General features: G+C 33.8%; 1 protein-coding gene across 4 annotated transcripts in view; it reads right to left on the minus strand.

Moving 5' to 3' along the window:
- The window catches only part of LOC114326210 (KH domain-containing protein akap-1), a 205,611-nt gene that overhangs the window by 17,329 nt on the left and 172,916 nt on the right, over positions 1–15,366 (minus strand). For all 4 annotated transcript variants that reach the window (XM_028274490.2, XM_050646190.1, XM_028274491.2 and 1 more), the window contains 2 exons: positions 11,171–11,554; positions 8,173–8,560 (listed from right to left, as the gene is read on the minus strand). In XM_028274490.2, coding sequence (XP_028130291.1) covers positions 8,173–8,560; positions 11,171–11,554 — 772 coding nt within the window. The remainder of the gene's footprint in view (positions 1–8,172; positions 8,561–11,170; positions 11,555–15,366) is intronic.

Below are 15,366 nucleotides of genomic sequence, written 5' to 3' on the forward strand. Positions count from 1 at the left end.
CTGGAGACCACAACAAAAGCTATTAATGTTATGAAAGCAGTGTGAGAGTTTTTTGACAAACATGAACTCTCTTGGCAAAAACTGATCAGTTTATGTACAGATGGCGCACCTTCAATGCTTGGTTTTCGCTCAGGCTATTTACAATTAGTAATAGAGAAAAATGCTGATGTGATTGGGATACACTGTTTTATACATCGACAAGCCTTGGCAGCAAAAACCCTTCCAAATGAACTTATGGCTGTCTTAAAGTTGTGTATTAAAGTACTACATTAAAAAAACAGTGCGTTGAATACTCGACTGTTTAAAACTCTTTGTGAAGATTTAGAAAGTGATCACAAAACACTGTTACTTCATACAGAAGTACGATGACGACTCTCAAAAGGAAACATGTTGGCAAGATTATTTGACCTTTGAGATGAAGTAATCACCTTGGAACATCAAAAGCAAAATGAGCTAAACATGGCCTTCAAAAAACATTGTACCCAAGTAATATTGGCTTATTTGTCAGACATCTTTGACTCGTTGAACAGCCTTAACCTAAAACAGCAGGGTGGAGACTCAAATAATATAGTAGTTACTCATTGTGATTGAGGCTTAGTTACTCAACTTTGGAGGCGTAAAATATCAGCAAACCCCTGAAATTATTCAAATTTCTCTAAAGTAGAGCCAATCTCAGAAGAAACACGCTTCAAGGACATTTATGAAGGATCAAGTTTGAAAATCCAAATATCAAACCATTTGGAGAGCCTAATTGAAGAGTTCCAGAAATACTTCCCAAACACTTGTGACAATTTTATTTACAGAATGTCAACTGATCCATTTCATGTCAACATAGACTCCCTGCCTGAATCCAAATTATTTTTTGCATGATTCCTCTGCCAAATACTTTGTTATAATTGACAAACCTTCATTTTGGTTCAAATATTTCAAAGTGTATCTTAGTGTATCACGGGAAGCTCTTCATTTATATTTGCCTTTTTCAAGTAACTATTTGTGCGATTTTCAACACCCGTGGCAATTAAAACAAAGTATCGGAATAAACTTGATATTGGTAGTGACTTGTACTGTGCACTTACTAAAATTCAGCCACCAATAAGCATACTAGTAAATAAAATGCAAGCATATCCATCGCACTAACCAACCTAATCTATTTTTCTTTTATTAATAATTTTTGTATTTAATGGAAACTGATATTGTTGTATCTTATGGCAGAATAAATAAATGTTTTGTTTTCAAGCTAATACTTATTTGTTTTTGTTTTGTTCCTATTTAGGCGCATACAATTTATTGTAAGGGGGGGCGCGAGAAGCTTTCTTTCAAAAAAGGGGGCGTGGTACAAAAAAGTTTGGGAACCCCTGGTCTAAATAAAGAAACACTGCAACATGAACTGCAGCAAAACTGCATGAACGACCTTCACCGATGATTATAATCGTGAACTAAAATAAATACAAGCGTATCTGTCTGAGATATACAGTGGTTTGTCCCTTTGTCGAGGGGACAAACACCTGAAGGCATATTTCTGTTGCTTTTTTGTCAGGTACAAACTTCACAAAATTATTTAGTAATATTTTTCAGTAATTTAGTGATAAGTTTGTACCCCCTGAAAAACGTCAAGGTAGTAAAATGTATCATGAACAAAATATGGAACTCTAACAATTAAACATTAACTTATCTACTGTATATTTTTTAATAACTCTTAATGTAAGGTTCTGAAACTGCTATCTTGTGGCATGTCTAAGTTAAATGTTACATTTATATGGAATTAGCCACCGTTTGGTTGTAGTGACAGTTACATTTTTACATAAAAAATTTGACGTTTCGATTTCTACTTCGGAAATCGTCTTTAAAAGATTAATGAGGAAATGTGTTAAAAAAGGTGTGTATAACCGCCAGTTGTTGTTGAGGTTATTATGTTACATCAAAGTCAACAAAATTTAGGTTTGAGTGCTCGCCTATGTTGGTTATAGGTAACAGCCAGCTATGGCTGGAAAGGTATGAGAGTGGATGTTTTATGCCTATGATACATCAAATTCTGATTATTCTGTGTTTGGGAGTGTTCGTAAATTATGTGTTTCTCATTTTCCTATCATCTACTGTTGGTGTATTCTTGTTGTTCACTTCTTCCTTAAGTATTGTAGTAGGATGACATTTCTTTAATTTTTCTCCTTTTCATCCCTGTTTCCTTCATGATTATTGATGCATCTTTCCACTGTGGTCTATGTTCATTGTTCCAGGCATGGTTGCATATCTGTGATTTGTTGATATCCCTGTTTTTAATGTATGATGTATGTGTATGTCATTACAATCAAACGGTGGCTAATCCCATATAAACACAACATTTAACTTTTTATATGTCATGTATTATCACAGTTATCTAGAGATTATTATATTTTATTAAACAGTGTTCAATGTAAGTAAGGAATTGTAGCTTTTGTACAATAGAAATATTAAACCATTGATCTGTATTAGGATAGTTATGTTATGATGGTCTGTTTTACATCAATGTATAGTAATAATGTTGTTATAGTTGATTTTACATAAATGTATAGTATATGCACCCAGAAAAATTAAATTGACTTTCTATAAAACGCTAGTAAAACCAGTGCTCGTATGGAGCAGAAACGTGGTCACTTACACAGAAGGAACAAAAACTGCTAAACGTTTAGAGAGAATAAAATCCTAAGAATATTTCGTCCTATTAGAGGTAAAACTCACCAAGTATACTTTTCATAAAGTGAAGAAAAATCGATTTAAAGGAAAAAATTGTTCTGATTTTTTTAATGCTTAATGCAATAAAGAGTAAATAAGAGCAGATATTTTAAATTTTGTTTTGTCACAAGAATTATGATTTAATCAATATTAGATCAATTTTTGTACTTGATGAATTTTTCCATGAACAAAATTGTTGGATATTGAGAAGTTAATGAATTTGTCTCCATAAAGTATCATGACTTTGTGATTCAAAATGAAAGAAATAAGTAACAAAAAATGCATTATATTACAAAATGTTAAAACTAAAACAGATAAAATGAGCAATAAGATTCATTCTCTCAAAATAAATGCATTTATTTCAGCATTTATGACAGCCACAAAAGTCACCTGCTTAATTGCAAAACAGATTATGTTTATTATTATTCTTATTATCTGTTATAATACAAAGAAATTTAAACTCATTCTTTAATCAATCGCCCAACAGATAATGCACACAAATGTAATAGACTGTTTAAACAGTATCAATCGCAAAATATATTATGTTATTACACCCTTTATGTAAGCTATCTGTTACAAAGAAATATAAAGTTACAAAGAAATATAAACTCATGTCTTTAATCAATCGCCGAATAGATAATGCACACAAATAATACAGTTATGTTTATCAATGTATTGTTTGAAAGATAACTAAGTACCGATTCGGCACTCCAGATTGTAAGGAAAAAGTCCCTAAGTACAATAATAGTTTTACCCAGAAACAGATATTCACAATAATGCACTTAGTGAATTGTACCATAAATTATATCAGCAATGAGAAAAAAGATGAAAATGTCAAAATCTCAAAAAAGTGCACTTAGTGAGTTTTACCTCTAATAGGGCGTTAACTCCACAGGCTGTCTGTCAAATGAAGAATTTGACAGACAGCCTGTGAAGTTAACCGAGACAGTAACAGCAATGGTTACCAGAATAACAAACGAGGAAGTGGCTCAAGCGCTTCACAAAATAAAGAAAGGAAAAGCAGTCGGACCAGATGATATTCCTGGGGAAGTATGGAGAGCATTGGGAGATACAGGAATAACTTGGCTAGCAGGTCTATTTAATAGAATTATGGAAGTTGGACAAATGCCAGACGAATGGAGAAGCAGTATATTAGTACCTGTCTACAAAAACAAGGGAGACATACAACAATGCACAAACTACAGGGCTATAAAAATATGGGAGAGAGTAATTGATAGACGGATACGTGAAGAAACCAAAATATCCGATAATAAATTTGGCTTTATGCAGGGCAGATCAACAACAGATGCAATTTTCATTGTAAGGCAACTGATGGAAAAATACAGGAATAAAGAGACCAATGCTCATATGGTATTCATTGATTTTGAGAAAGCATATGATAGAGTTCCTCGAGAGATTCTGTGGTGGGCACTCAATAAGAAAGGAGTCCCTGGCGAATATGTAAAGATTGTGAGAGATATGTATGAAGGAGTAACGACTAGTGTTAGAACAGGTGTGGGAGAGACTGATAAATTTCCGGTGAAAGTAGGATTGCACCAAGGCTTGGTGCTTAGTCCTTATTTATTTTCATTAGTTTTGGACCAGATAACAGCGAAACTACAGGGTAGTATTCCATGGTGCCTAATGTATGCTGATGATGTAGTGTTAATAGGAAATAGTGAAAGAGACTTAGAACAAAAACTGGAACAGTGGAGACAAGCTCTGGAGGAAAAAAGTTTAAAACTTAGTAGGACAAAAACAGAGTACAGAAGAACCCCGATTATCCGTGCTCTTCGGGACCAGACGTTGGCACGGATAATTGAAAAGCATGGATAATCCGAACATTTATTTCTTGTTGCAATACATATGTACGTATATCCATACATATAGCCCTACCATAAAAAGACAACAGAAAAAGAATGTGTGTGTACTTTGTACGCACAAAAGAAGATATTCTTCTATTATAGGTAATTTAAATGAAGTAAATATACTTAAAAGGTTATTTGTACTTATTTTATTTAAAAATCAAACTAACTTTCTTATCTACCACTTTCAAAAAAGAAGAATATCTTCAAAAATTATATAATAATATAGTACTTACAATCACAAAATCTATAAAAAAAAATAAAAAAATAATAACTTGCTTGGGGCTCGAACTCACTTCACTTCTACCGCGCTGTACGAAAGCTGACGGCATGCCGCGGCATTTCAAACTAGACCACATCCGCGTGTACGTCATATGGGAATATACACAAACTAAACGTTTACACCATAAATTTATATGAATTTAATAAAATCATTAGTTTGATTTTTGTCGAAATAAAATATAACAAAGTATAGTGTAAGAAAACAATATATGAGATGAAGATTTTTAGAAAGTTTGTTCGTAATCAGATTATGTAAATTAAAGCATTGCCTACTAATAGGTAACTACATTATTTTGTTAACATTTTCCTAATAGATAGGTATTGAAACTATTAGGTATTTCCAACTGAAACATTTAAAATTACGTACCTGCGGCTTTTCAAAACTATTTAAAAACTCACTATAATTATAAATTTTATTTTATTTCTGTCCACACATCAATAAAAACTAATATTATACAATATTTTTGTTTACCATAATCTCCATATTGAACAATTATTGACAGATCATTTCAAAATTTCAACACCCAATCAGAGCCCGTATAACCACTAATACCATACTGTCGGTGTGCGCATGCGCGTGGTAAATCAAATTTTACCCTCAATAGATTCGTCGCTAAAGAAGAATATCTTCAAAAATAAATCTTTCATTATGAGTCTCCCTCTCCGTGTATAGAGTTTCCGTCGAGTGATTTACAGTGACGCTATTTTGATAAAACCTCAAAAATGCAATTTAAGTAATAGAAAATCATAGCACGGATAATCCGCAGCCCGGATAATCTGCACACGGATAATCAGGGTTCTACTGTATTTGGAATGTTCATTTAAAGATGGAGTTACTACAAATAAAATGGTATCTTTGGATGGTGAAATGATTGTGAAAAGCAATAGTTTTAAGTACCTAGGATCGGTATTGCAGAGTAATGGAGAAATAGATGGAGATGCATGCAGTAGAATTAGGGTTGGATGGATGAAGTGGAAAGAAGCGAGTGGTGTGTTGTGTGACAGAAAAATTCCAATGAAGCTGAAGGGAAAATTCTATAAAACAGCCATAAGACCGGCTATGATGCACGGAACTGAATGTTGGGCAGTGAAAAAGAAAGAGGAACAACGAATGCATGTGGAGGAAATGAGAATGCTTAGATGGATGAGTGGAGTGACAAAGAAGGATAAAATTAGAAATGAGTATATTAGGGGAAGTCTAGGTGTGGCACCAATTGATGCCAAACTGAGAGAGCATTTTCTAAAATGGTTTGGTCATGTTCAACGTCGAGACGTTAATCACCCAATACAAAGAATAGCTGAAGTGCAGATTCGTGGAAGGAGTAGGAGAGGAAGACCAAAGAAGACCTGGGGGGAGACGATAAGGCAGGACATGTTGGTAAAGGGGATTAACATTGATATGACCCAAGATAGAATGGTGTGGAGAAATGCAATTAGGGAAGCCGACCCCGCATAGGGATAAGGCAAAGAGAATGATGATGATGACCTCTAATAGGGCGAATGTAACTTTTTGTATACAAGTTTTGGTAACCTGAAAATGCTTTCAAGGAGTCATAAAAAACAAGAAGGGGCATACTTTTATTGAAACAATATAATTTGTATTCGTATCTATTTTTTCTTCGACTACGGCCAATAAATATTGTGTAGTCGATTGTAAAATATTTAAAAACTTTCCATTAAACATTGTTGATACACCAGAAAATTATATATCAGCTGTTAATAATGAATTATATTGTTGTATATATAATGTTAATAATTATATTTTGTAATTTAAGTTTAATGGCGGGTGGAAAAGGTTGCAGAAATGACTATAAAATTGGTATAACAACAGAGAAACAATGGCTAATAAAAAATTCCAAATAAAATATTAATTCTAGATAAAACGACTGACTTGATAGTCAGGTTGGAATCAAATAAAGGTATTTCAATGGTTTTTTAAAATTCTGCTGTTATTCTTCGAAAAACTAAACTTTAATGACTTCTTTTTATTAGCAATTACATATTGACACCCGTCATTGAAAATTACTTTTCTAACATCATTTCTGCCAAAATATTAAGGAGGAGAGTATGGTTTGAAATTAACATTTCAAGCACATTTTTGTGAATTTTTTTTAAACTATGGTGGAATGATTTTATTTTTAAATTAAATAAACATATTCGGTATAATTCAAAGTATGTATATATATATATAAAAAAAAATTCAAAACAAAATATTGAAAAATAAGCTTACAGACACCTCAAAAAAAATTTATTATCAAGAGTTTCACGAGGTAACGCTGTCAAGTCTTTTTTAACGATTTTTGAGTTTTAGGTGTAACTCAGAAGTCAAAATAACGAAATTTCTTGTAAAAAAAAGTGTGAAAATCAACATATTTATTATTGATAAACAAGAAACAGCCTTACCTCAAGAAATGTCTAAAGAAAATCTGTGCAAAAATTCAGGTGAATTGGTCAAGTAGTTTTTGAGTTACAATGTCCACCGCCTCTGGAAAAAGCAGTTTTGAGAAAAACGCGTTTAAAGTTTTGACAACTTTTCTTTTCAATGTCTTTTTTGTCTATCAAATGGTAAAGTGATGCACACTGGAATATGTTATTGCATCGCGGAGTTATTTACAAAGAGAAGAGGAATAGCTGTTGAAAGTTTCTCAGTACGCTCAAACGTGCTGGTGAATCTGAATCTTTGGAGAGTATTCTTGAAATTGCGTACTTTCATTTAAAATAATAAAAAAATACAAAATTTTAAAACATTCAAACCATACCTCCTCCCCTAAGGGAGCTAACCTTGTATATTTTTTTTCTACACTTGAACCGTTTATTGTTGAAAGGGGGTAAGCGCCATTATCTACTTTTTGAGTTATAGTAAAAAACTCTTCTCTCTTTCTTTATCTGCGTCATTTGGTATTGAAAGGAAGCAAGCATTGATGCACTGCATGGATATAGTTTATACTGCGAAACTGCATTTAACACCAAAGACGCGGATGTAGAAAGAGAGAAAGAGGTTTTTTTTCCTACAACTCGGAAAGTAAAAAATGGCACTTACCACCTTTGTAAGAGCTGAACAAATCGAAATATGTATAAGATTTCTCTCATTTTCATTTTAATATATTATCAATCATGATTTCAATGCCTGTATCATTATGATACAGATTTTTAACCAATAGAATCGCGAGATGACGTTCTGTCTACGGTGGTTCATGCACAATGTCAATTCAAATGCATAGTCAAAATGCAATCAAAAGATGAGTTCAGTATGATAATTTCTGATCAATGGTTAATATGACAAACGCTACAATCATCTTATCAGCTAAATACTTACCATTTACAGATTTAATATTAGCTAGCATACATTCGGCTGCCTGGAAAGGTAACAACATGAAGTCACCTCTGATCTGTCTTAGCTGGGAATTATCTACATATGCGAATCCTCCGTAGTCCAAGAATTTGACATAGGAAGATTCATCGTCCGATGACAGTACCATCGCCCTGTACCAGGCGTTGACTGAGAATGCGGCACAGATCGTGTTTTCTGGTATGGGGGTGGGGAGTAAGGGGGATTCCGATTGGGTGTAACAGGCGTTCATACAATTGGTGAGTAGGTTCAGGCTGGGATACGAGGGATGAGTCGGTTGTTGGAGGAAGAGGTGGTTGGGGGCGACGAGACAGCTGAGGACGGTGTCATTGTTGACGCCTTCCACCAATTTTAGCTGAAAAGAATATATTTTAATATTATTTACTCGTAAAATCCATTGTATATTAATTTTATATAAGGTTAAAGGTTATCTAGTTAAGTGAGAAAAAAATAAGATTTTTGTAATTTTCCTTATAGACCTGGATCCCGCGTACCAAAAAAAGTTGATTAATAGCAAGCTGAAAATTTGTTAATAGCTTAACGGTGTCTAGTCGGACAAACTTGGAACACTGGAACATGATTCCTGTCATTTGAAATGTTCTTTGTGTTCCACTCATTAAAATGCTCAGTTGGTGATAAACACCAGTCTGATTTTTGCATGAGAGTTTAATGAAATGGAAGTTCTCTCTGACAAAATACATGGAACGTTTTCGTAGTCTGACGTTCCAAATTTTTAACCTGTTCCACAATTAAAAATTCACCTGTTCCAGTGTTCCCATACATCAAAGTTTGTCCGACTAGACACCGTTAAGCTATTAACAAATTTTCAGCTTGCTATTAATCAACTTTTTTTGGTACGCGGGATCCAGGTCTATTATTTATTTGTCAACTACACTTTTTTTTACTAAACACATTCGATAACAACCTTTTAGAACCTTTTTAAACTTTTCGAAAAATAAAACTGTCTCCAAATTCTTATCGGTTTTTACAAAATAATTGACCTCCGAGCCATTTTTAAAGTTTGGGAGCAGGAAATAGTCAAGCGGTGTTAAATCTGGTGAGTATGATGGATGGTCGATCAACTCTTATCTCAATTGATGTATACCTGTGCTGTATACATCAATTGGGATGAGTTGATCGACCATCCATCATACTCACCAGATTTAGAACCAGAACTAACCAGAACCAGAACTATAATAGATGTGTCAATCTGGTTGTCTATCACACGATGAAAGATTTTGGCGAAGAAATGATAGTGAGGTGATTGATATTAGATACAGTTTCTCTATTTGCAGGTAAAAATTTGTGTAAATATTGTAATTTAGAGCCAGATAGCGCAGGAAATAGTGTCTCACTTTCAGGCAAAAGACAGCACCTATGAGGACATCTATGTAGATATTTTAAATATCTATCATCTAGATATTTTAAATATCTATAGGCCCAAGGTCGACTCAGCACGAATAAAATGAGCACCTTGGATAAAACCAAGGGTACTAACAGTCGGTTGAAGTGTAGCATTGGCATTACCTTCCTTGTATACCATATGCCCAGGAGATAGCAGACTATCCTGCTATAATCCCAAACCTAAAGGGGGACTCCATAAAGAGAGACTATTATTATTGTAATTTACTATTTTCATAACTTGCCACTAGCTGTACCATTAATCATATCAGTAACCTTAAAATATATATAATTGTGAACCTTGTTAACTGATAAATAGAAAAAAAAAACAAAGTTATTGCTACTATTTACCGCACTGACTAATTATGAAAATTTTATTAATTACATAAAAATTTAAACAATACAAAAAATAAGAAATAATGAAAACTCGTTAAATATAAAACAAACTACCAACCTTGTAAGATCAACGTCATAAGATTTTAACACTAATATCTTTTATCTCCACTAAGATTAAGATATAATGAGAGATATATAATAAGATTACGATTATAATGTTGATCTCCACTAGTAACACCCTTAGTAATTTGTAAGGATGGGTTGCAAAAAAGAGATCATTTTATATAGCACTTTTAACAAAAAAATTGGTACTTGTATTCGTATCAAATACTTTTTGTATGTGCATCTACATTTGAAAAAAATCCTATTTAAAAGTCCGTTGTTATGAGAAAGGTCTATCAAAAAATACATCACCAAACTTATATGGAATCACCATGTATTTCAATTTCAAACCAATATTTATTTCTTTTGAAAAAACTTGTTATTGTTCCAAGAATAAAGTCAAGCGGAAGATATTACTGTTCTAGATTGGCCTGCTTGCCCGAGCTTAACCCTATAATCCACATGTGGATAATCCACAAAATATTGCACGGCTAGTACAAGCTGCTCTTGAAGAATGGAACAACCTACCACAACAAAATGTTGACAATTTCATTAGGGGCATGCCCACAAAAAATGAAACTTGCATAAGGGCTAGGGGGTGATAATACTGGCTTCTAAAAAAAACTAAAATAAATAAAAACAATTGAACATTAGTTTTCCATTGAAATTTTTTATGCTACTGACTTTAAAACAAATTTTTAATCTGTTATTTCAAGACTTTATTGTTTTCTGTAATTTTTAAGTCTTCTTCTTCTTCAGCCTGTGTTCGTCCACTGCTGGACATAGTCCACTTCCATTTGTTTACATCGATTTCTACTCTTGGCAATTCACATCCACTGCTTGCTCGCGACTTCTTTGATATCATCTGTCCACCTCTTCTGTGGTCTGCCTACTCCTCGCCTGTTCTCTCTTGGTCTCCAGTTGGTTAGTCTCTGTGTCCATTTTTCGGGATTATCTCGGGCAACATGTCATTTTTAAGTATTGATGATTAAATTGCTTTAAAATAAATATTGTTTGACTTCGTATATATTTTTTTTTTAATTCGGTTGAAATAATAAGAAATATGTATCAGATGATTCCGTTTAAGGTTGTTTGTAAATGAGTACTGTAAAAATTGTACACTTACGTATAAATGATCAGAAATTAACGACACTGTGGGTACTTCTGGAACCAAATGGACTTCTTCCAAAGTGATTTCCGGATACCTTTTGGCGGGGAACTTATCTCTGACCATCTTCAGGGCACCGTCTATTTCCGTTCGCGTACCTTCCACCAAACAAAGCTTCATTTTGTTGTTGGTGGGATGCGCTCTGACGATGATTAAGGCGTTGGTTTTGTCCTTGATTTGCGTGACGAAACAGCCGTGTCTGCCTATTAATTTTCCTACGAGGGATTGGGGAATGACGAACTCGTAGAGGGTTCGTACGTTGCTGGACACGTCAATTCCTGGGGTACGGGATGCGGGGGGAGTCGCAACGTCGCTGCCTCCTTTGCCGCTATCACTGGAGCCCTACAATACAAAATTTGTTATTTAGATTCTCCCTATATCCATAGATTACTTGATAATAAATTTAAATAGAAAAAGGAATGTTTCACACGAAATTGAATGAAAATCACAATCTATCCCTAACATTTAGTAAAATAATTAGTTGATTCAAATTTCTTAATGTTATCAAGTACTAGTAGGTATACTTGTATTGTGACTATCCACCCAAAGGCAAATGTGGTCGAGGTAGAAAAGCGTCAACGATATGGCGATCACTATTCCGAGCACCAGCAAACAAGAAGATCATAAAATTAGTTGTCAACGTTACAACGTTTTAGAAAGACATTACACTCGAAAAGATAGTCATCCTATAAAGATAGGACATGCTAGAATGAGACATGAACACCTAATCTCACAATTTGTTTTGCCTGCGACACCATCATAATTGTCCAGTTTATTATAAATCGTTCAATGTTCTATATTGGGAGGCAACTGCGTACTAGTTGCTGACAACAATTAAAATTATTTTTAAAAGCAATTGATCGATACAGATTGATAACACATTGGTATTCCATCTTGTGTCTATACCAACCACTATTTTAAATACATACACAGGGAAATATAAGAGGCAGAAGCAGAATAGGAAGAAGGAGAGTGTCATGTTTGAAGAATTTAAGGGTTTAAATGCAGTTTTATAAAACTCTTCAGAGCAGCGGTAGATAAAGTAAAGATAGTGATGATGATATCCAACCTCCAATTGGGAGACAGCACTTAAAGAAGTAGGGAAAATAGACTGGCCATAACACACGAAATTTAAATATAAAAGGTATACACAAATATACAAGAGTAGGAGAAAACAAAGAAAAAATCAATAAGACTATGTATTTCCTGGGCACTAGCAAATTTAATAGAGGACAAGGCTCAAAGGTAGATATTGGAAGTGACCACTACTTGGTAATCATGAGACTGAAAATAATAGAAGAAAAGGAAGAAAACAGGAGACGCAAGGTAAATGAAAAAATAAAAAGCTATAAATTAAACGAAAAAGATACAGATAAATACATATAATAGAAAAAATTAGATAACATGTTAAAAGATAGAGAAAGGAATACAAATATAGAGGAAAAATGGGAAAACTTAAAAAAGCATAATAATAGCAGCAAAAGAAACATGCGGCAAGACAAAAATAACAAATATAAACACGAAAAGAACAGAATGGAGGACAGTGGAAATTCAAGCAAAAGTAAAGAAGAAAAAATAAAAATGGAAGAGACCCAAAGAATATGAAACTTGCTAATAAACACAAAAGGAAGTCAAAAAGCAGAAAAGAAGCCAAAAATGGAAGGAATTTGGGCAGAAAATAACAAGAAACTACGGGGAAATTCAAAAACATGTCTATATACTACTCTAAAACAGATAAGACAAAAGAAGGTACTTACACAAAACAACAAATGCAATAAGATGACAAAATAATGGAGAATGGCGAGAATATCGTAAAGGGCTAACATACAGGGATACGGAAAACCTAGAGGGAGAAACGGACATAAACGTAGGGCAAATAAAACAAACGAAATAGAAGCCATAAAAAGAGAAACAATTGAGAAGGCAATTCTTCTTGTAGTTCTTTCTCCTATCGGAGGTTGGCTATCATCACAGCTCTCTGTACCTTATTGGCGGCTGCTCTGAAAAAATCTACTGAGCTGCAACTATACCACTCTCTTAGGTTTCACAGCCAGGAAATTCTTCTTCTAGAAGGTTGGAAGAGGAAGAGAAGGCAATAGAGATGGTTAAAATAATAATGTACGGTAGCGACATTTGGTCACTTAGTAAGATCTTCTTCATGTGCCTTATCCGTTTAAGTAAGATCGCTAATCCGTATTGAAGAGTTCAGGATGTGGTGTCACAGAAGATTGCTCAAAATTCCATGGGTCGGCTATATTACAAATGAAGAGGTCTTAAGAACAACTAATACCCAAACACAACTTCTAAATATCGTTAATAGCGAAAGGTATCTAGACCATATTTTAAGAAGCAACAAAATTTTAATCTCTTAAAAATCATTTAAGCTAATAATCCGGTCAACTTAGACATCAAAATGCTTGGCAAATAACAAAAATTGCCGGAGAGCCAAATTTTGGTGGAGAGCTAGGGTATACCATAACAAATAAAGTTTAAAAAGTCCCCATCGATCCCATGTGTGCGTCAAAAGTTATTCGGGGTCATAGGTCAAAATTTGAGATTTTTTGGATTTTTTTCGAAAACGGTAAGTTTTATCAAAAAAAAAAACCTCAAACCAAAGTTGTAGATCTTGACATTCTCTACAAAAATTGTCCTTACAATTTTTTTCCTAAGAGTTACCATTCCTGAGATATCGCGATTTTAAAAGTTACTTTATACATTATATGCACATATAAGCCACGTATATACATATGTGGCCCTTAAGACAAGTATAAATGCCTATTTGTGTCTCTTTTATATAGCATATTATACTATCCTGAAAATATTTCTTCAAAAGGTAATCATTCCCAAACTGAATTTCCTCTATCCGCGTGGCCTTGAAAAACATTTGGCTATACCATTGTTTAAAAAAGAACAGATTCTCTATTATAGGCAATGGCTACAGTATTGTCCGTAGGTCTGGTTCATAATATTATCTGTTTCTTTTAGTGCTAAAGGTTCAGTTCAAGTGAATATAAGTACTTATTACAAGCGTCTACCATTTAGTACCGTTACCGTTATTTGTACAATTTTATAATTTTAAAAATGTCTCAGTTTTGCTTTATTTGCAATAAACTTTTACATATTGAATATTGAAGTGAAACAAGCTAAAAATGACGCAGATGTCCTTATAATTGAGACAGCAATTGAAAAATTTAAGGCAACAAACACAACAATTGTAGTTGATGAAGATGTTGATTTGTTGGTACTGATTACTGCAAGGACTCCAGTAGATAAAGTTATTTATTTTCTGAAACCTGGAAGGGCTCAACAGTGAACAGAGATATATTCTTCGAATAGTTTATTGGCTTATCACAAATGCCAAAAGTACATTTTATTTTTGCATGCGATAACCGGCTGCGACACTACGTCCGCAATGTACAGAAGGGGCAAAACGTCAGTACTTAAATTATTCGAAAAAAAAGATTTGACTGACTGCTGTAAAGTTTTTACAGAACTTGATTCTACACCGCAAACAATAATTACGGAAGGAATTCGCTTTCTTCTTGCGGTTTATGGAGCTCCAAAAAAATTATTTGTCTTGATAAATACCGATACTTAACTTTTGTAAAAAATACGCGAAACAAGAAGCAAGTACAACTATCATGTCTTCTTCCAACATCAGCATCTGCTTTTCAACATTTTTATCGAGTATATTATCAAGTTCAAACATGGCTAGGCAACGAACTGAATCCAGAAGACTGGCGTTGGAAATTAATAAATAATACTCTGGAACCGATTAAAACCTTACTCCCACCTGCTCCAGAAAAACTCCTTAACACTATTTTTTGCAATTGCAAAAAAGGTTGTAGTGCCAAATGTGGATGTAAAAAAGTCGGGTTGCTGTGTTCTCTAGTGTGTACCAACTGCCAAGGTCAGTCTTGCTCAAATGTCCAGTTTAGTACAACAGAGGAAGACTCCTGTGATTTTAATGAAGAGACCAATGACTCAGTCACATTTGAACAATTTTTGAACATCCAGCAAGAGGAAGAGGAAGAAGATGAAATCGAAGAAGACTTGACTGTTGAAGTAGACTTTCAAGAATATGAATCTGATTAAAATATCTAAAGAAATCAAAACAATAGTTAACCTAATAATCAATAGCAATATCAATAATC

The sequence above is a fragment of the Diabrotica virgifera genome, chromosome 3 (genome assembly GCF_917563875.1).
Source record: "Diabrotica virgifera virgifera chromosome 3, PGI_DIABVI_V3a".
NCBI lineage: Eukaryota > Metazoa > Arthropoda > Insecta > Coleoptera > Chrysomelidae > Diabrotica > Diabrotica virgifera.